This window comes from Alternaria ethzedia (assembly GCF_023757985.1).
Source record: "Alternaria ethzedia strain BMP 0044 chromosome Unknown scaffold_13, whole genome shotgun sequence".
Classification (NCBI taxonomy): Eukaryota; Fungi; Ascomycota; class Dothideomycetes; order Pleosporales; family Pleosporaceae; genus Alternaria; species Alternaria ethzedia.
Genome location: NW_026056206.1, coordinates 375,940 through 397,450, shown reverse-complemented (window position 1 = coordinate 397,450; position 21,511 = coordinate 375,940). Strand labels below are relative to the sequence as shown.

Sequence of the window (21,511 nt, the reverse complement as noted above, 5' to 3'; positions counted from 1 at the left end):
GAGACCCTGCAGTGCCAACGCATCACCGACTGGAGAAGAATCGAGGGCAATCATGTCCTCCAATCCCTCCGACCACGCCCGTTTCAAACGCTGTTTGAGATTACAGCCACCCTGAATCGGAGCGCCCTCGAAGGTTATTGGCATTTAGGATCCAGCGTCGTGGGATTTGCAGAGTTCAAGGAAGCCTTACCCCGCTAAGATTATAGCTCCCCCAACTTTCTAGATCCAGGGGACGCCCAAAGCACAACAACTGTCGCAAAGCATTACGCACATACCAGACAGCATAACTAGACAACACAAAGGCCCCGCAGAGCCCAATAGTCCATCAATCATGAACGTCGATCCTCTGACTGGCGAGCCCCTCCCTTCAACCGCCATCCAACGCATCCTCTACCTCGCGCCCAAAGTCCACATCTACCAGATCCCGCCCGCAACCTCTACCAAAGGCTACCAGGCGTCGACCTGGACAGCCGACAACAACAAGCTCCAAATCTTCACCGCCCGATTACGCGTCGTCGAAACCTCAATACCGTCCAATGAGGAGCAACAAAGCAACGAGGATGCGGAGGAGAAGGTTACAACAACTCTCCTGCTAGAGGACCCCAAGACCGGGGATCTGTTTGCCGCAGCGCCCTACACAAGTGAGAGGACAGTAGAACAAGCATTGGACAGCAGCCGCTTCTTCGCCATCACCGTCGTAGGCGAGGGAAGAAAAGCAATACTGGGCATGGGCTTCGAGGAACGCAGCGAAGCCTTTGATTTCAGCATTGCGCTGCAAGACGCCCGTCGCGTACTGGGCTTTGAGCAAAACCCCGCAGCGTCGTCATCGTCGCGCTCCTCCAAATCCGCACAAACGCCCGTCGCCGAGGAACCGAAACGCGATTTCAGTCTCAAGGCCGGCGAGACAATATCGATAAATCTGGGTGGCTTGAAGGGGAGGCGGTCGAGATCACACGAGGGCGGCGAGAAGAACGACGAGGGCGACCGCAAGAGCGAGCAAGATGCGCTGTTTAGCATAAAGCCGCCGCCGGGAAGTGGGGGTGGAGGACCTGGGTTCCTGCCTCCGCCGCCCAGCGCGAAGAGCGTCAAGGAGGAGCGGAGGAGAAGTAGGCAGAACTTTGATTCTGCGAGCTTCACGCCGCCGAAACAGACGGCGGAGGACTTGGGCTTTGACGATGGCGAGTTTGGCGAGTTCCAATAGAGTAGAGTGAGAAAGTGGGAGGCATTTTGTGCATGTTTAGCATTGGAGTTATCATCTGCACTGGTTAGGTCTTCCGCGCATGGGAGGCGTATTGAAATTATGAAATCAAGACTTTGAAGATGTTCGCATTGCCGAACGTGTTGTGACAGGAAAAATAAGGTGTGTTGGGTATATCTATCAATCTACGATGCGTGTAGGAGCCGCTCAAACCAAACGCCAGTACTCTATGCCCGAAATCCCCAGATTAAGTGTTCAAGAATATGTCCAGCCCTGCGCCTCGTCGTATAGTCTCTCAATATCCCGGATGAGGTCCTCAGGCTTATCTCCGCCCTCACAGTCCTTGAACTTGCCACCATCAGTCACGCATCGCACCTTGTTGTCCAATCTGACTGTACAACTCGTTGTGACGCCTACATCGCTACTATGCTGTGCGCTGTCCCTCAGCAGACCCATGCCATATGCGCCGTTCTCCTTGCTCATGCAATCGTTCAGCACGCCAAAGTCTAGGCCGTGTTCCAGCGCACAGTCTTCGATGAGGGAGCGAGCGGGTATCTCGGCGTAATCGGTGGTGAGGCAGTTCGTGAAGCCAAGGTAGAGTTTAGGGTCGGGGTACTCGGATGCGGCGCAGAGCATGACAATGTCGCCCAGACATTCGGTTTGGCCGTGTTTACATTCGACGCCGTCGTCTGCTGTTAGGCTGCGTGTTTGTCAGCTACGTGGTCTGCACCTTCCGCGTGGGTAGTAAGACGTACCTTCCGATCATGCTCAACCGGAAGTCGACCTTGTCCGACACATTTGCCATGGCGGGCAAGACAAGCTTCTTTAGGCAGTCGCGCGCATCCGGGCATTTGGACATGATGTGCACGTCTACTGGCACTTTGGTGTCGGCCTCATCATGCAAGTCCATACAGCTGAACTGGCGCGCCAGCAAGAACAGACTGAACACCAGCACGACGGCCGCCATCTGCAGCCGTGTCTTCCTCGTCTTGCGCGATACCATGGTCTCGTCGGGCGGCGGCGCGTTTGCCTCGACGTGCGAGTTGGGGAGGAGGGGCGCCTTTTCTTCCATTGCGCGGGATGGCGTCGGGGTAGACTGCGGCTCTTATGTAGCGTTTCGTATAGGGCAATTTCGTGATAGGTGGTTGGTGGTCTGGACTGGCTTGCTGCACACGATGCGCTTGTAACGGGATGGACGAAGTCGAATGCGGCAAGAGATGGACTGATAGGCGTTCGGGTTACTGCTGATAGCGTGTCGACTAACGTGTCAAGGCTGTGAGTGGCGGATCTAGGGCTCAGGCAAAAACAAAACAATCTAAACTCTATATCTCGTGAGCGTCGAGGAAGTTGTCAAGACGCGTTCTTCAATGACGTGACGCCTTACCCACAATCTGCCTCCTCGCTCCCAACACGTGGAAAGAGCCGAGGAGGCAGCAGAGCACGGCGTAACAATTAGCCGTCATGCTGTAGCCGTGTGGCGTTCTACACGAATGTAACACCGAGCTTCGGAGGGGCTACACGGATCCTACCTCATGAACGACTGATCTGCTGCGCGCGTAACGCTTGCAATCTTACGCCTCTCGTTTTCCTTTCGCTTCTTTCGCTCATGATGGAATGACTCTTTCTAACATTCTAATACCCCACCTTTAGACATATCGTCTTCTTCTGCCACCGGCAAGGCTGCACCCAATCCCCGATTCGCCTTCATAATACATGTGACAGCAGCCCTGCATCGTCACCCAAGACCCGTTCCTGATCCAGGTACCGACCCGAAACATGGCGTCGGATGATCACCAGGACGCTGCGCCGGCTGCGATTCAAGCTTTGACCGGCTTTATCAATACGAGCACTTTGCTTGATCTGGCGCTCCAATTCTCGGCTACCTACACTCACCTCGCCAAATCCTCCACTGAGCACTTCCTAGTCACACCAGTCACGGCGCTCCCCACGGGCAAAGAGAAGGGCAAATTTTTGAGCATCGATGTTGGTGGCACGAATCTGAGAGTCGGCTTCGTTGAGCTAATCGGAGAGCCAGATGGCGGCCCAGAGGATGAGCGGACACGCAGCAGCACCGTCGGGGAGAACGTGTTTTCACAGATCAAGAGGAGTCATGACAAGAATTGGCCGATTGAGGATCACTTGAAGATGGATCAAGCCGAGGATCTATTTGCCTGGATTGGTGACTGTATCGCTGAGGTTGTCAAGGATGCTCTCAAGGAACAGGAGACCACAGAAGACGTCTCGTCTCCTCTAGGTGACGAAATCCTGCTCGGTATCACTTTCAGCTTCCCAATGGCGTAAGTGGGCTCCTAAATGAACCACGACATCTCACTAACAGGTCATCCAGACAAACGCGTCTCTCAGAAGCGACCCTACTGCCGATGGGCAAAGGGTTCGCCATCACATCGGATCTGAATCTAGGAAAGATGCTTTTGGCTGGCTATGCGCGATACTGTGACACAGATGCTACATCAGACCAGCTCAAGCACTCCAAGTCACAACTGCCAAGGATACGGGTAGCAGCCATTACTAACGACACAGTAGCGACGTTCGCATCTCTAGCCTATGCGGCCAAAGCGGCCCCCAACAGCCGCGTAGCCATGGGCCTCATCGTCGGCACTGGCACCAATGCCACCGTACCAATGAAGCCCGAGAATCTACACCCCGACAAAAGAAGCGCACTTCCAAACTCCGATGCTACGGAAACAGTGGTCATCAACACAGAGTGGACCATCCGTGGCACCGACAAGCCGCTAGTCGACATGAACATCAAGACACCATGGGACATGACACTAGACGCCAACAGCGACGCACCAGGCTTCCAACCGTTCGAGTACATGACCTCCGGGCGGTATCTCGGTGAGATCGTACGCTTGGTGTTCGTCGACGTCGTGTCAAAAGAGGAAGGCGTACAAATACCGTCATCACTGATGCTGAAGAATGCCCTGCCGACACGCTTCCTTTCCGAAGTCGTTGCGCGAAAGGGCGGCCGTATCGTACAAGGGGAGCTCGAAAGCAAATACCCAGACGCAGACCCGGATGATTTCTTCTGGACTGTCGACAAGGTGGAACTGATACGGGATATTGCCGAGGCCGTCCAACAGCGCTCCTCAGCTCTCATTGCTGCCGCATGTGTTGGGCTGCTAAACTGTGTGGGCGACGTTGCGCTAGACAAGCAGCAATCTCCAAGCAACGGTGCAAGTGCAAAGGGCAAACGCGAAATCGAGGAACTGGTCATAGCATACGCCGGAGGAACTATATCACAGTATCCAAAGTGGCTGCAGACGTGCCAGCAATGGATAGACGTCCTTGTCGAGGAGGGTTCATCATCAAACAAGAACAAGCAAGTCACACTCAAAGAGGCCAAGGACGGAGGAATCGTAGGCGCCGGGGTACTTGCAGGCATGACAGACGAGATAGTGTAAGAGTAAACGAGCAGAATCATGCAGATCAGACAGAACATGGCCCAATGGGCTTCAAATGCATTCCAAGTAATCAAACCCGAACCCCATGCCAACCTGAACAACCTCCCCATCTACCTCACAGGTAACTGTGCCTGCCACTCGGGATCAACCTTACTCTGCTTGAAGAAGCTCTTACCTCTCAACCACTGCCGGTAAGCTTTGTATCTCTTCTTCGCCGTATCCTCCTCCTCGACATCCAACGGGTTCTCCTTAACACGCAGAAACTCTTCAAACTCCTCGATATCCTCTTCCGGTGTTTGGAATTTACTCCCAGTAGACTGTGGCTGTGGAGGCGGCTCCTGAACATCCGCGTAGACGTGCGGGTGCAGATTGTACGTGTGCGGGTACGAGTAAGAAGGCGCATGGGAGAAGGGTGTGCTAACAGATTGTGAGGTCATGGGGCGGGCGAAGGACTGGTTTGCGAGTTCGGTGTCCAAACGGGGTAGATCAGAGAGGGTGATTTGAACGCCATCTTCATCGAAGTTCTTGGGCGCGGGGATGCTGCCTTCTGTCATGGAAAGGTAGTCGTAGAATTCCATTGCGCTGGGGTCGTCGGCGGTGGGCATCTCGCTACTGACCACCAGAGGTAGGTTGAGTGGATGTTCGATGTAGCGAGCGTACTCTTCTTCTTCGCTGTAGGATACCGATGGATTCATGCTGTTCTCGTAGAACTGGGTTAATGTCCACTGGTGAACGAGCGCTTTGTTAGCGGGCTTGAAACCGGGTTTGAGCGTGGACGAGAGGCCAGTTGAGGTGGACATGGAATTGGCCAACGATTGGTATGCCGACGGCGGTGGTGCTGGCGGGTGGGTTTCGAAGTGCGATTCGCGAAGGATGGAATGTCGGACTGATGACTCTGCGTAGGTAGCGCTCAGGTGCAGATCCCTCCTCCGATTGCCTGGAGTATGATCGGGCTTGGACTCAGTCTCGCTTGAAGGGTCAATGATGGTCACACCTTTCCGAGGAGCCTTCTTTCCATCCCTTCCTTGTGCGTCATGATCCTGTTGCTTCGTACGGGGGACGAACGGAGACATGTTCTCCTTACGAGATGGATACGTTCCATCCCTAAGACCTGGTCGCGGCTTGGCTAAACGGAAGGCAAAGATTTTGAGATATGACGAGATAGCCAATGGTCGATAGTATTCAAGCCAGTAATCATCACGGAAGCTGATGAAGTCGAATGCTGATTCCTCACTTGGTAGAGCTGGCATGACTGAAGGTGGTAGTGTGCGTTGTTGAAGATGCGAATGTGTGTACCACTGGATATAGTCTCGTCTTGTGCGCTCGAGGAAGTTTTGTGGGTTTTCGTGGTGGAGGAAGTAGTCTGTTGATAGATCCCATAGCATTGGCTGGCCCTGGCGGTAAACGTAGTTACCCAGAAACAGATTGTATGCTTCTTGGCGCTGTGAGTCGAGGAAGGAGTTGTGGTAATAGCGCTTGAAGCTCTCAACCATATCGCGAGAACTACTTTGCCACTGGTTGATCTTTCGGTAGGTAGCCATCGTGTTGACGAGATGGGAGCCACCGTACTGGATGGCGATAGTATCACCGTGACCGTGGAACATTTGCGTAAACAGTTCGACGCAGTCCGAGTCGTACTCGACAGTGTTGCCGGATATGACACCAAGCGCTTGCAATTGTCGACCTAGTGCTCGTTTTCCAATGACGAACTGGGCAGCGTTGGTTCTGTCTAGGCAGTCGATGCAATTCGTTCGCGCGACTCCGTTTTGAACTTGAGGCGCATCATACTCATTGTCGCCGTTGCGAAAGAACCCTGTCTTACGCAAGACTTTTTCAGCCAGGTTCTCCAAGGTGCCGATAACATCTTGCCCTCTAGTCTTGGCTGCTCTTGACATGTCGAAAGCCTCATATATTATCCTCTTGTCATTTGGTAGCGACTGGTTGAGGTAGTCGATAGCGTGCTTGTATTCGTAAAGCAGTTTCGACTCTCTCGGAGTCCGTTCACGCGCTTTGATGAGGTTGAGAACGTAGATTGGGGCACCGTAGCGCTCAAACAAGTTATCGAAATGCAGTCCTGCTGCGCTGTAGAAGGGATCCACGAGGTTCAAATCGATATCTGGCTTTGGTGTCACACCTGTGTTGTCTTGCGTCCAGTATAATGGTATGCTACCGCGGTGCTGGACGTAGGATGTGTAAGAGGGATTCGCATAGAGGCGTGGTCCAGGAGCATGGAAGGAAGTCGTAGTCTGCTCGGACACAATTTGCTCTGTCTCGACGTCATTGGCGACATATCCAAGGTCGTTCGTTCCACGCTTGAGGAAACGAGCACCGGCAAAATGTCTTGATCGTCGGGCAATGATGGTAAGGTATACTCGTCGCCCAAAGACATCCAGCGAAGATTGATCAACGTATCCATGTATGACTGGGTGACACCAGTCGTAGACGTTCTTCAGTGCGTCTCGCGCAGGGTTCAGGAGATGATGGTTCCAGACAAACATATCTTGAAAATCGCGTTCAGGGTTGGAAATACCTTCACTAAGTGCAGTCCGCTGGTGAATGATGTTCTGTTGCAGGCTCCTCGTAACGTTGTAAGAATAGCTAAAGTAGAATGATCGTGTGAGGTCCATATTGTTGAGAATGGACAAGAATCTCGCTTCTTCCGGATTGCGGTCTTTCTGGTACCTTGATGTTGATCCAGTCGTCAATGGCACCATGTCCGTGCCATCGACCTGATAAATGTAGTGACCGCCCAACATGGCGACTTGCGATCTTTTGGATATCAATAACATGTAGTACGCCTCCGTGAACCGGATGAAGCCCAACAGGCCCCATGTGCTGCACTTTAACTTCATCCCTCCTGTAGCCTTGTTGCCGTCAGCTATCGTATCGAGCAACTGATGCATTTCTCGCCGATTATACACTATATCGTCTTCAAAGATGTTCAAATGTCCAGGTGCAGCGGTGCGATCAATCTTCAGCACGCGAAACTGCCTGTCGGTGATGTCGGCACCAATGAGATAGAAGCGGGTACTGGTTTCGTAGAGCGAGAACTTGTGCATTCTCTTAATCCCGCTCTCTCCGACATTCTGGTAGGTCGAGCCCTTGACTTTATGGACCGTAGATGGAGTGGAAGGTCTGTGGAACGATACATTGACGTTGGGATTTTCTTCTTCACCGCCAAATTTGGTGGACTCCGACTCTCTTCGTGGCTTTCCATGACCAGGTAATTTGTCGAGATCGGCTTCGGGTTTGAACTCAAGCGGAGAGGTCTGGGGGCTACCGACTGCAGTCGACGCCTTCTCGATGTCATCCAGCTGCTCCTGACTGCTAGTGCGCGATGCTGTAGGCCTGGACGCGACAGAGCTGGATCGTTCTGGGGAACTTAGTCTCGACTTTGACTTCTCCATTATGCGCGATTAGTGACTGGGATAGAAGCTGTCAACGAGTGTGATAAGGCAAGACTTGTCAAGCGGTCACGGCGTGGTTTGTCGGTCGTGTAGTGGCGCATGCGGACGGCACGAGACAGGAGCTGGCTCAACCCAAGTGCTTCCTTTTGCACACCCTTCAAGCTCTGACGGTGCAAGGAAGACTATGCACGGAAAGATGCGTAGTTCTGGAAGGACCGTGTTTTAAGCCGAAAGGGTAAGGCCGCTGTAGCTTCCGGCGGGTCCACGTGCACCTGGCCACGCTTGCTTGGGCATGATCAGGCTTGGCGTACGTCAGCGCCCTATCGCGACCCAGGAGTGCTGAACGACCTGGAGCACAACAATCCCGACATACAGACACATAGATGAGAGAGCAGTGTGAATCTCTACAACGGTCACATAGAGCGCAATATTCGTCAAGTGCCCTGCTTGGTCTCCATGACAACAGATGCGGATGGACTTGCATTGCGCTTGTGGTAGTCTGGGGCAGTCGACCATCGAACAGAACAACCAACAGTTGAAATTATCTGGTAGCATAACGTGTATCTCTCCCGGTGCCGTTCGAAATGGTAAGCGTCAAACGGCATGCACCAGTTGCATACTTATCAGAAGCCATGTGCCTCTTGCGGGTCATGGCTGCACTTTATTATCCCTCCAAAATCAAATTACCACTGAGTGCCCTCATTACCGAAGACATGGCGAGCGACAGATCCTACATCTTCGTTATCATCGGAGCCATGTTATCAGTCTCGGCTATAGTTATCAGCATCGTCTGTGTTATTATCGCGCAAAAGAGGAAGTCGGCCAGAAAGAAGAGGGTACAGAGTCGCGAAGTCGGCGCAGCATCCATTGAGCCCAGAGAAGTGCCCGCAGGGCTAGACCCGCTGCAGCGGGCTGGGTAGGGCGCGGGCCTCACTCGCTGGCGCAAAGCAATCTGGCGTTCTGGTTGTGGAAGAATGTATGCCAGACGGATGAGGGCGTAGGTCTCGAATGTCGCAACTGTATCAGACTGGCTGGGTCATAGCAGATAGCGAAGTGTAGCAGCAGTTTCTATAGATACTGCGTCCATGCAGTCTTCAATTTGCGTCTTTGTGTGGTATCGCGCACCGCTTCCGTGAAACGGCCTGAGTGTTGTCTATGGCGGCACAGCAATCTTCTTAAACGTACGTTGAGCAAGGGTGCTCGGCTTCAAAGTCCTGGTCCGCAGATGACGAAGGGTAACCTGGCAGATATCCGGCTGCTCCCGGGTCTTAAATAAATTGTGTGGTGTGTGCGTTATTCTCCGAGAGTCCCAGCTCACAGGATGTCAAAGACGGGCGCGGGATGCGATGGTTCATAGCATGAACATGAGGCCATGAGGCCACGCACGAGCATGAAGCGAGTAGAAAAAGGAGAAACGAGCAGCAGAAACATAATTGAGACGCGTCGAAACGGTGCCAGAACTAATGCTGATCAGTCGTCCTGCATGAGCAAGCACGAGTAATGTGCACTGTGCATGAGGACCGGCAGCTGAACGGGCGTGCAGTTCAAGCGCAGACAGCCGCGCATGGCAACGGCAATGAATAGATGATAGGCAAAGGGTCCACGAAGGCAGATGAATTGGTACAAGAAGTAAACGTGGGACGACCCCAAGAGGCGGTTCATGTGGTATAAGAAATGTGCTATAGTAGGGGTTAGAGTTCTCGGGGTCGCTCAACTGAGACTAGGCTGTGGCCCCTGCCATGGCAGCGACGACCATCACTATCCCTGAGGAGGGTCAATTCGCCTCGGGCACCCGCCGCCCGATGCAATTAAACACAGGCGTCCCATCTCTTCGGCGAATGTTTTGTTCTTCTGGTATCTTTCTGGACTCTGTAGACGTTGTGCAGTTTTGGAGTTCTCTCTACCAATCTTTTACCACGGCCAGGTCGCGACGCGCATGATTACCGGACTCGCGGACTCTGCATGCCAACCATGCACTGATCATCAAGACTGCAGCATTCCAGACACCTAACATAGAGGGCCTACCGATTTGGATTACGGGCCTCTCTCGTGCAGCACGCGGCGCAGATGGATTACCAGCAACCCGTTCGCTCTCCCCCCGCCGCCGCCGATGCAGCCACTACCGCCCCGGCGACCCAGACTTTGAAGTCGCGGCGGCGCGACTCTCTGCCATCGTCTGTCAAAACATCGGATGCGCGCCCGGCCAAGCGCACGCCCAACTACATACGCACCACGGCCGCCTCGCCCCAGGTTATCTCGTCGCTGATCGACCAGCTGTCGGCCATTTCCATCCCCGCGCACAACCACTTTGAGAATCTCCTCGTCGGCTACGGCAACGGCCTCGCGCCCTCCGCCGCGCCCAGCGTGCGCACCCATTCCGAGAAGAACTCGATCGCCGGGCATGATGGAGCGTCGGTGGACCGCAGCAGCTTCCACAACCCGATAAGAGACCAGAACGACCTCTACCCCGACGACGCATGCGAACCGCCCGTCATCCGCACGTCCAAGCCCCCATCCGGCAAGTCGCCTTTGACCGCGCCCAAGAAACCGAACAAAGCGCATTCGCTTAGTAGTTATATCGGACGCAGCGGTGGTAGCTCGTGCTCCCTACAGTCGACCCATTCGAACCGGTCAGCGAGTAGTTTTGGCAACATCAGCGTCGAAGCAGGCGTGCCGCGCCAGGTATCGGGTGAAAGTGCGAGGTCGTCGTTGGAGAGCAAGAGGAGCTTCAAGGGCCACAAGAGCCTGATGTACATGAGCTCGCGCGAGCGACTACGACAAAAAGAGACGGAACGGAAGCGCGTGACCGTACACAATCTGAACGACACACCAACCGGTGACCCCTCCAAGAAGGCCGCGCACCAACTCTTCCCCTACGAAGACACGATCAGCGAAGAGCCCTCTTCCGCGAAAGAAGACGCACGATTCGACGAGACAGTACCCGAATCGTCACGATTTGCCCAGCGGTATCCTAGCAGGAATAACAGTCCACGACGACTGCGTCTCAATCTGGTCGATGCCCCTCATCTGGAAAGTCCATCAGACAGCGGACTCATCCCCGAACGCGGATCATCCCTGAGGCATACTGGCAGCCCGGCCCGCAAGAGCAAGAAGCGCCGATCCGGGGACAAGAGCCGTCCAAAGTCTCAGAAAGCCGACATGGTCCCCGAAGAGGAAGAGAAGATGGATCCGGAAGCACAAAAGAAGAAGAAGATCTTGGACGAGCTAGAACAGGAAGAGAATGAGGTCGCTCAAAGGATCCGAGAACTAAGAGATCAGAAAATGCGGAGAGACAAATTAGCCGGAAAAATGCCTGTGGACGTACATGCAGGGGCGACAACACCCAGGGTGCCTCGCGTTTCATCCATCCCCAGTCCGGAGTCCTCGCCCATCTCGACAGTTTCAAGCTTGTCGGAGGACGAAAGGAGAGTGCAGAATTCGACCAAGGCGCATCGAGTGCTTGGAATATCACAAGAAACAGCCTTAGCTGCCGAGAAGCTAGCGGAAAGGCCGATGGACAGACCGGCCGAAAAAGCAGAAGGTGACCGCCATAACCTCTCGGTACCATCGCAACCACGCAGCCAGCGCCACTCGCGGCACCGAAGTCTGACGTTGAACGACGGCGATGAGCTTACCCCACTTCCGATCGATTACACGCTTGCGCTCCAAAGTCTGGACGAGTCTGCGCCGACGCCGAGCTTAGCAGATCCACGCCAGTCGAGATCGCCTGCGCCTGCAAGCATCATGTCTAAAGCAACCAAGTCAAGCAGCGACTCTTCCGTACCCCAGCGATCAAATTCACTCTTGGCAGTCGGCGGGCGATCTGCGCTCGGGCGTCGAGCGGCGACCAGTTCCGTCATCATAGGCAAGTCTTCCAAGCACAAACACTCCTCCAGTGTGAACGAAGATTCGACAAACAGACTGGCGCCACCCTCTCGTGCGGCCAGCGAAGAGCCTATTACTCGACATCGCTCCATGCACGTTGTGTCCCCTCCGTTAGAGTCACACAGTATGCAGTTACAGCGCAGACGTACAAGTACCAGCAAGAGGTGGTCGCATCCCGATCTGCCAGCGAAGGCTGAGAAAGCGCATAATGACAGAATCGACCGGAAAGAAGAGAAGACCAGAGCAGCTGCAGTGCAGAGCCCGCCCCATCCGATCATTGAGGAGCGACCTGCAAGTTTAGATTCTATCGATTTGGATGTACACCAATACCTGGAATCATCCCGGCTGTCCCAAAAGATCCGGCACCCGCAAACAGGAAGGATCATTTCTTTCTCAGAAGTCGGCGACCCCGAAGGTTTTGCTGTCTTCGTTTGTGTAGGCATGGGTCTGACCAGATACGTCATGGCATTCTATGATCAGCTGGCAGCCACTTTGAAGCTGCGTTTGATCACACCTGATCGCCCTGGTATCGGAGGTAGCCAAGCTGATCCGAACGGGACACCTCTTAGCTGGCCTGGTATGTGAACATCCCGTCATCTCAAGAGAAACGAGCTAACACTTACTAGACGACGTACTTGTGATCTGTCAGTCTTTGAAAATCAACAAGTTTTCAATGTTAGCGCACTCCGCAGGAGCTGTCTACGCTTTGGCGACATCATTACGAATGCCACAACATATCCGTGGCAGAGTGCACCTTCTTGCACCTTGGATACCGCCATCGCAAATGGCGCCCATTGGCATCAGTCAGGACTCACCACCTACCCAACAACTTCCGCGATCGCAGCGCTTCCTTCGCGCTCTACCCCCATCTCTACTCAAGGTCGCAAACTCAACCTTCCTTAGCGCGACAAGCGCTAGCCTCCAGCGCACTGGGCCCAAGACGTCGCCCAAGACCCGACGGAAAAGCATGGCCCCCTCACCGGTGCCACCACAGCAGTCGACAACTCGCCCTTCTTTGAAGGACACCCACCGACATTCGATGATGATGATGGACCAAGTGCTGCCGAACGCAAGCACTCTGACCCTCCAGAACCCAGATGCCAATAACGAAGAAGCACAACGCGTGCAGGAGATGCTCAGCATGGCTGAACTTGAACGCCAACGCGCTTTTGATGAACGCCTCACTTTCGCCATTTGGGACCGCGCGACTGCAAACGCAAACCCCGCAACCGATCTAATAGTCTGTCTCGAAACCAAGCAGACCATTGGTTTCCGCTACGAGGACATCAACAGGCCAGTTGTCATCCACCACGGGTCCAAAGACTCGCGTGTACCAGTTGACAACGTCCGATGGCTTGGCAAATTGATGCGCAAATGCGAAGTCCGGATTCTGGAGGGCGAGCAACACGGACTTATGGCCAGTGCACAGGTCATGGGTAACGTACTCACAGAGATGGCATCTGACTGGGAAGACTGGACAAACATGGTCTCAGGGAAGTCCACTGATGGACATCGCGCTGTCTCGAGGCGGAGAACGACCGAGAAGCTGAGAAGCCAAATGAGCTTCACCAACTGAGCGTATACATCATAAGACACGCAAGAGCTTTGCTTACCTGTGACGACATTGTAATTCGACGATTTGCGACGGCCTGGATCTCTTCGCCATCTTTTGAAACAAGCGTGTGCTTTTTTTCCTTCATGTTAATTGGCGAGAACACGACCTGAAATACCCCCATACTAATTACCCGTTGTTTTGTACGTTGTTCTAATCGCCTAGTTAGTTTTTCTCTTCTTTTCTGATTGTCTTCTTTTCTTTGGATACACTATACCCATTAGGTTTGAAGCGTTTTGTATGGGCTGGATACCTTGATTGGATCTATGACGTAGATATGGAGGGGGTAAAGGGATACTAGATGGCAAGGAATCTTGTGATATAACTGGCTACAATGAAATCTTTGCACATCGCAGCAATACATCTCATTACTCACTACACTCGACGCATACACACGATTGAGTTTCAACAACTAGGCAGTTCCTAAGTCGATCTATATTCCTACCTTAACCAACAGTATAGGCCTCAGCACCTTTACCAAAGAGCAAATGTGGCTTTCTCTGCGCCAAATCCAACACCGTCTGCGCAAAGACCGAATTCGCCCACGCGAACCAACTCCTTGTGTATGACTTTCCAGACTGTACATTCACACTCTCGTGTATGAGTCCCAATGGACTCACTTTCTTGACCGCAGCAAGACACTTCATAATCTCATCGTCGTCATCGCTACTCATAGCTTGAACGAGGACAGCCATGGGCCAAGCGTTCCGGACGCCGACGTGGGGACCGCCGATGCCCGCAAAGTCGGAGCCGGTGAGGTAATAAGGATTACCGTTCTTCTCCAGTATCATCTTGCGCGTGTTCTTGTAGATCTTGTTGTTTGTGTCCGTGAAGCCGAGCAGAGGTAAAGCGAGTAAGGAGGGCAGGTTAGCGTCATCCATCAAGATGGAAGATCCGTAGCCATCGACCTCAAATGCAAAGACTTCGCCGTATTTCTTGTGTGTCACGACACCGTGTTCCCAGATGCCCTTTTGGATTGTCTCGCCCCAGGTCTCCACTTCAGTTGCTATGTGTTTCTTGCCCGCTTTCTTGAGAATGGCGGCCGTGCGGAGGAGTTCGACGGCCATCATGGCGTTGGCGGGGATGAAGAAACCGAGGATTGTAGCGTCGTCGCTGGGGCGGAAGGCAGAGCGGACGAGCCCTGTGCCGCCATTGAGAGGGTTGCCGAGACCGCTTAGGCTAAGGGTTTCGGTGCCGATATTGGTCTGGCGCTGCCATGTGTACTCGTTGCCCTGGTATGCGCCTGTCTTCTCGTTGAAGGTAGGCTTTGACTGCTCCTTGAGCACGCCGAGAAGTGTATCGAGAGCGAGGAGCCAACGAGCGTTGATGAACTCGGTGGAGTCGGTATGGTTGTAAAATTGGTTCGATAAGGAGAGAAAGTGGGCGAGAGAGTCGAGTTCGTACTTGCATTCAAAGACGAATGACTCCTCGTAGTTTGGATGTACTTTATCGCCATCGCCTTGGAAGGTTGGGTTGAGACCACTCGGTGGAGGCGGTTGGAAGGCGTTGCAGTATGGTGATCCGATGACATACTCTGCCTGTGTGTTAATGGCTCCCAGAATGAGCTGGTGTATCTCCTTGTCTTTTTTGGCTAGCAGCTGGTATTGTGCTAGCTGGTTCGTAGAGTCGCGTAGCCATTCAGCGTTGATGTCTCCCGTAACGATGAAACTCTGTGCTCCCTTCCAAGCTGCTGGATCCCAACTTCGCTTTGACGTCTTATGCTTGACAGTATCACCGACATGCCAGCGCACGGTGGTGTCTAGTGTGTTGGGGAACGCGTTTTCAAAGAGACGAGCGAGGTCCTTGTCGACCATCTTCTCGTTCATGTCATCGATGACCTTTTCGACTAGAGGCGATTCGAACGTTCGGCAATATTTGGACGGCCGTTGGAAGGGTAGTTCCATGGGGCCGGTGCTATACGGCGGACTGTCAGACGAATTAGTACAAACGCTTTTCGCTGTATATATTGGCATACTGTGGTCGCATCGCATAGTTCTTGTAGTCTGGACAGGCTGCTCGATACTTGAGCGGATCGATGGGATTGCGCATAGGTTCTTGCTCCTTAACATTGTTTAGGCCAGCGGATACAGATGAGACTGTAAGAAGAGCCCCTAAGGACAACGAAGCTAACGAATGCTTCATATTAGGTCGAGACGGTTCAATCGTCACCTTGGGTACTCGAAGCTTTCGCGAGAACAGCCAGATTCAGTTGCGCAATGGCTATCGGTAATCGAGGAATGCAAGGATGGACGGGGCGCAGAGGAAAGGGCGTTCAGCTGAAGACGTTGAACATGACGTGAAACAGGAAAGACAAAGCACCCGAATCATCAAAAGCGAAATGAACAGATGACGGGCTTCAATTGAGGTATAGATTGACGAACTTCCGACTCACCAGGGAGCTTTCATGGGGAAGGCACCCCACCAGCTCCGCCAATGAGCTCATGTTAAGTCCGCAGGGCCCAAGCTTCGCTGCGTCGCGCTTCCCAGTTCCTCGACTGATCGCGTCTCTATTCTTCACGCCTATCGCCTGCTCACTGCAACCTTGACGACTACGTGACTATCCCTTGGTTTCTCAAGCGCTATTGTATTGCGCACTCATATTCGAATGTGCAGATTGATCTCCTCACCCAGCTCATAGGAATATCTACACTTCAGCGCATTCAGTCCTTGAACAGCTTCGGCGTCTCCCCACATCACTATATCCACCATGATCTCTCTACCAGGTCTCAACCTGTCCTCGCAGCCGACCGAAGCGCAAAATGCCCCCACCTCGACAGCCACACGAACGCAAGACCTCGCTGCCAACACAGAATACCGCTTCGAGGTAGCCTTCTCGCGGACACTCACGGTGAAGCTGCAATCGGGCACCGCAGAATTTTTCGGCACCGAGCTGGCTCCGTCTACCGTATACACATTCCAGGGCACAAAGGGTGCTATCTTCACATGGCATGGCTGCAAGCTCGACATCGGCGGAGAGGTTGAGTCAGACTACATCGCGGAAGAGACGCCCATGATGAGTTGTGCGAACCTACACTTCGCGCTGGAGAACCTGCGCGACAGGAGTATTGCCAGTGGCAGCGTCGAAATGGGACCCAGAATACTTGTCGTGGGTCCTGAGAACTCAGGCAAAACGTCACTCGTCAAGACTCTGACTTCCTACGCGGTCAAGACCAGCCGGCAGCCTATGGTCGTGAATCTCGACCCGCGCCAGGGTATGCTCAGTGTGCCAGGCTCTTTTTCAGCGGCTGTATACTCGTCCATTGTGGACATTGAAGAAGGCTGGGGCAGCAGTCCAATCTCAGGGCCCAGCCCCATTCCAGTGAAGATGCCGCTGGTATACCACTACGGTCTCAAGGACCCAGAGGAGGGCAGGGTGTTCAAGCCGTTGGTAACGCGCATGGCACTTGCTGTCACAAGTAGATTGGAGGAGGACACGCTCAGCAAGCAGGCTGGCTTCATCATTGATAGCTCAGGCGCCATCAGCCAAGGGAGAAATGGCGTCTACGACAACATAGAACATATTGTTTCTGAGTTCTCTGGTGCGTGTGATGTCTTGCATACTACTTCAGCCTTTCCCCTCCCAACATCGCCCACGTACATTCATGCACCCAAGTTCCACTATCTACTTTCCGAGAGGACAGGCAATCAAACGTACGTACACAATATCAGATCATCATACTGACAGTCTACTACAGTCAACGTCGTCATAACCCTCGGCTCCGAACGCCTCTACTCTGACCTCTCCCGCAAATTCTCAGCCCGCACCGGCGGCGACCCCTCCGAAACCGTGTCCGTAGTCCGCCTTGACAAGTCCGGCGGCTGCGTCGACCGAAGCGAAGAATACATGAAAGCCCTCCGCCATGCCCAAATCAAAGAATACTTCTTCGGCAAAGGCGACGAGACACTGGCTCCCAGCAGCCAAATGGCCGACGCCGCCGACCTAAACATCTTCCGTGTCGTCGAAGGAGAAGGAAACGGCGGAATAGACGAGTACGGCATGACGGTTGAGCGGCAGATCTTCGAGAAAGTCACACCGTCTGAGGCGCTTCAGAACCAGTTGTTGGCTATTACAACAGCGAGCCCCAATGATCCGCAGAGCGTCATCAGGGATAGCAGCATCAGGGGATACATCTATGTCGCGGACGTAGACGAGGCGAAGAAGAAGGTCAAGCTGCTTAGTCCGCTGCCGGGACAGACGCCCGGCAATGCCATGATCCTGGGTAGTTGGCCGGAACCTGTGGAAGGTCTGCTTAACTAGAACTGAGAAGGAATGATGGGGGATTCTAACGCTGATACATTTGCATTGCGCTGCACAGATAGGTATTTTGAAACATATTCTTGAATCCTATTGTACCTTTGCCTACACTCGAGCCGTTCTTAGTGATCTTTCCTAACATTGATGTCTGCTCTGAAGGTATCTACCGTTGCTTTTGTCACGGGTTGCATCGTGGATGTTAGGTATATCTTTGGAATACGTATTTGAATACTGGATTCAATTTCTTATACAAGGTACGTGTCGATCCGCAGCCGGGAAATATACATAAGCTTCTAACGTCGTCCACCCTATGTACGTAAGCGAAAGTCCAAATTAATCTGTCAAAGAAGAATCCGATAGGCCGTAGTGAAACGGAGTGAGGGACCCATCTGGAGATTGCTTGAAAGAATAAGGTTCGAAAGCATAATCGCGCCACCCTACTCCCTTCCACTCGACCATCTCCTTGCGCCCAACTACCACCTCTTTCCAGGCCCAGTTCATCGCAATGTTCTGAAAGTCTTCCCCAAATATCGGGCGTGGGTTGAATGTGTTAACGCCAGTTCCCAGACATGTCACCTCATGGGCCACCAATCTCATCGCATGCAGAAAGTAGCTTTTCTTCTTGCCTTTTGCGCCCAGCTTGAAGCGCGCAATTTGCTCTTGGGTAAGCGGTGTGTGATCAGACGCAATCGAAGATATGGGGCAGAGGCAGAAGGAAGGCAAGTTGTTGACAAGCTTGCGGACAACGTATTGAATGTCAGTCGGAGAGTCGAGCCAGCCGTCTGGTGGAAGTGGAAGGCCAATGCGGAGATGTGTCGTGTCGCCTATCTTGCTGATAGTCGGGAGCACGAAGTTGTGAACTTCGAATTCCTTCCTAAACCATGGAGCATATGCTTTCAACCACTCGTGCTCGAACTCGTAATAGATGATCTTGCACGAGAGGATAAGGCTGCGATAGCTGCGAAGTTCGTGCGAAGAAGGCATGCGTTGGGCGACGAAGACCTTCCTTATATGGTTCACATAGGGAGGACACTCGGAGTAGGGGTTTTCTGTAGGCCAGGCCGTTGCAGGAATTGAGGTAATGATGTAGGCGTAGATCTGGAGGCGAAGTTCTATAGGGAGATCGAGGAAACCTGCAGTCGTAGTCTTTGGGGAAATCATCCTCGGAGTTGACAAGATGTTTGTTTTGAAGTTGAAGCAGGCCGAGTACGAGTTCGAGCTAGAGAGAGAGCCGAGTAGAGCCCTTAGCTGTATTTTAGAGACGTAGGCGTGTTGTGCACGGACGCCGTGAATACCGGGAGGCGCACCCGAGGCGCATACTCGACACTGACAGGGAACCAAAACCCCCAAAGTTTGCTTGTAGTCCTCAACACTCGGGGTTCTCGACATTCGGGCGAGTGCCATTTACACTACTACATCTCCTCATCCCTCTCTTGCATCTCCTCTCTCTCAATCACCTCAGCCATCCGTTCCCTCACACTCTCGTCTTTATCCCAGACCTTCCATCCCATATGTGGTTTAATCTCGTTAGGTTTCTTGTCCGGAGGAGGCATCTTCGAGAACGGACACTCGGGCTCCTCTTCGTCATACAAAAAGGCATCAACCTCGTCATCAACAACCTGTGAGTACTGACCGGACAGGGGTGCTGCGACCCTAAAACTCGGTTTACTGACATCCTTCGTATCGCGGTAATGCTTCCTGAGCTTATGGAAAAGCCAAGGAAAGCCATACTGCGGTGGTATGCGCTGGAAACAATGATACAAAGTGACGTGCTGTAAGTTTACCGATGACGTGAAGAGATCGAGCAAGTCCTGTGGGGATAGCTTGATGTTTCGCAAGGTGAGTGTTTTCAACTGTGGTCTCAACGCCTCTGGGATAGGATTAAACTGCAGAAACCGGCGCAGAGTCCGAGCTGATCTCTTATCGTTGAGACTCAGGTCGAGATGCTCGAGGTATCGTAATTCCGCTAATAAAGACTGGAGATTGGTCAAGCTCTCTTCATCGTACAGATAATCATTCGAAGGGGTGACTGTCAATTTGACGTGTTTCAGAGGTGTTCTCTGAAACATTTGCTTGGTGATTTGGTAGTTGTGTGAAGCAGCTTTAGCGACAAAGCAGTGGTGGTACTGTCTCGCTTGGTGTTCTGATTCAACGATGAACTCTTCTATCCGCGGATTTGGCATGGCGAGGATCGCAGCAACTACGACGCCATAGCCTCTGGGTAACGATTCTCCATTATCCTTCGGCTTGGCGGCACGTGAGGACCACTGATCGTATATACGCTCTGCCTCTTGAGGAGGTCGTAGCCATGGCCAGATAGTTGGTTTGCGGAAGCCCATAGGCAGTGAACGATGATAGGGCGTGTTGTACCGAGGCGATACATTCCACGCAGGCCATACGTCGATCGTTGTAGTGATCCTTTTTACGCTTGGAAAGCTGGCTAGTGCTTCATGTAATGCAGCTGCATCGACCCGCTGTTCCACAAGTTCCTGTTCTTGACGATACAACTCCTGGTACAGCGCATAGCTGTCTTCAATGCTCATCATTGTGGCATTTCTAGCCAGAACATCTCTTGAGAAGTGGTCGTCATATCGCAAGAGGATGCCCTTTGCGATCTCGGTCAGCCGACCATCCTCGATTAGGTCTGCCACCGATAATGATCGATGCTCAGGGTTTTCGTCGCCGTAGAGCTCCATGGCCTCTTCGAGTCGGCTTTCAATCGCCCTGGTAACCTCTCTTTCGTCGGCGAGAACAGCTTGGCGGAATTCATCCAAAGTTGAATACTCATTGAGCAAGGCATCATCCCAGACAATCTCGAGTACACGGTTTTTGTACGTCGGGTGAGCCATGATCTGGTGCAGATAGTCCAGATTAGCTCGATTAGGCGAGACATAGACGCGATCTATACGCAGATACACGCTGGCCGCCAAATGCTTGCTCGTGAGCCGCAGTCGCTTGATGTCGAGCTTTGAGATGTGTTGGCAGACGATTTCGAGAAGTTCCGATGGCAAATCCGTGATGGTTTTCCTGTTCTGGGCCCCGCTCCCAAAGGCCTCGGGGAATTCATCGCCAAACAGGCCTTCCATAAAGCTCACGGACGGAACAATGCTCGCACTCAATGCCGAAACAGTGGAAACCCTGCGCTTTGAGACGCCAGCCCGAATAGACAAGCTAGGCTTGCGGCGTCGGGTCTTGGCAGGCCGTATCTGGAGGTTTGTGAACATCGCATTGGTATGTATATGTGATTTGATGGACGCGGTTTCCAGATAGTAAACACAGGCGGGTGCCGGGAGCTGGTTTGTTGTGGCGGTATGTAGGCCTCCTGCTAGGCTATGTTGCACGTACAACGTTTGAGCGTAGGCTGCGTATGTAGGCGTCTGGAATCGTGTGTAAAGAAACAAATATGTTTAGATGAGGTAGCGAAACTGATTAGTTGATGTTCAAAATACGGTGTCGAAGGACAAAGGTTTATGCTAAGGGTGCTGAAACGCCAGCGCTTGCAGCGCTACCAATGCAAGGCTACTTGCTACACCATTTGAGGACAGCTGAGCGGCCATCATAGGCATATACCGTGTCGCACATGTGACACTACTAGATGCGATAAATGAACACCCAATGAGTCGCATACGTGAGACGCGTTCATAGACGGTACGGAAGGACAGTCAATTGTGATCGCGGAAGCCGCAACGTGCCCTCGTGCCTTCGCTTACAGCGTGGTGGAGAGCTGCC

The 21,511-nt window shown here is 53.0% G+C and overlaps 8 protein-coding genes across 8 annotated transcripts; 4 read left to right on the top strand and 4 right to left on the bottom strand.

The window, feature by feature from the left end:
* Positions 1-331: 331 nt before the first annotated feature.
* J4E87_005991 (uncharacterized protein) lies at positions 332-1,201 on the top strand (the record flags this gene model as incomplete). Its single annotated transcript, XM_049377596.1, has 1 exon — positions 332-1,201. The coding sequence occupies one exon, from the start codon at positions 332-334 to the stop codon at positions 1,199-1,201; it is 870 nt and encodes a 289-aa protein (XP_049232637.1).
* Positions 1,202-1,453: 252 nt separating this feature from the next.
* On the bottom strand, positions 1,454-2,270 carry J4E87_005990 (uncharacterized protein; the record flags this gene model as incomplete). Its single annotated transcript, XM_049377595.1, has 2 exons — positions 1,454-1,898; positions 1,954-2,270. 2 exons carry the CDS (start codon positions 2,268-2,270, stop codon positions 1,454-1,456), a joined length of 762 nt encoding a protein of 253 aa, XP_049232636.1.
* A 704-nt stretch (positions 2,271-2,974) lies between these two features.
* Positions 2,975-4,623, top strand: J4E87_005989 (uncharacterized protein; the record flags this gene model as incomplete). Its single annotated transcript, XM_049377594.1, has 2 exons — positions 2,975-3,495; positions 3,546-4,623. The coding sequence occupies 2 exons, from the start codon at positions 2,975-2,977 to the stop codon at positions 4,621-4,623; spliced, it is 1,599 nt and encodes a 532-aa protein (XP_049232635.1).
* Positions 4,624-4,733: 110 nt separating this feature from the next.
* Positions 4,734-8,030, bottom strand: J4E87_005988 (uncharacterized protein; the record flags this gene model as incomplete). The annotated part of the gene is made up of 1 exon (XM_049377593.1): positions 4,734-8,030. The coding sequence occupies one exon, from the start codon at positions 8,028-8,030 to the stop codon at positions 4,734-4,736; it is 3,297 nt and encodes a 1,098-aa protein (XP_049232634.1).
* A 2,067-nt stretch (positions 8,031-10,097) lies between these two features.
* J4E87_005987 (uncharacterized protein) lies at positions 10,098-13,491 on the top strand (the record flags this gene model as incomplete). The annotated part of the gene is made up of 2 exons (XM_049377592.1): positions 10,098-12,492; positions 12,542-13,491. The coding sequence occupies 2 exons, from the start codon at positions 10,098-10,100 to the stop codon at positions 13,489-13,491; spliced, it is 3,345 nt and encodes a 1,114-aa protein (XP_049232633.1).
* Positions 13,492-13,973: 482 nt separating this feature from the next.
* J4E87_005986 (uncharacterized protein) lies at positions 13,974-15,431 on the bottom strand (the record flags this gene model as incomplete). The annotated part of the gene is made up of 1 exon (XM_049377591.1): positions 13,974-15,431. The coding sequence occupies one exon, from the start codon at positions 15,429-15,431 to the stop codon at positions 13,974-13,976; it is 1,458 nt and encodes a 485-aa protein (XP_049232632.1).
* An 803-nt stretch (positions 15,432-16,234) lies between these two features.
* CLP1 (Cleavage polyadenylation factor subunit clp1) lies at positions 16,235-17,785 on the top strand (the record flags this gene model as incomplete). Its single annotated transcript, XM_049377590.1, has 2 exons — positions 16,235-17,066; positions 17,223-17,785. 2 exons carry the CDS (start codon positions 16,235-16,237, stop codon positions 17,783-17,785), a joined length of 1,395 nt encoding a protein of 464 aa, XP_049232631.1.
* A 1,409-nt stretch (positions 17,786-19,194) lies between these two features.
* J4E87_005984 (uncharacterized protein) lies at positions 19,195-21,006 on the bottom strand (the record flags this gene model as incomplete). The annotated part of the gene is made up of 1 exon (XM_049377589.1): positions 19,195-21,006. One exon carries the CDS (start codon positions 21,004-21,006, stop codon positions 19,195-19,197), a length of 1,812 nt encoding a protein of 603 aa, XP_049232630.1.
* Positions 21,007-21,511: the final 505 nt, after the last annotated feature.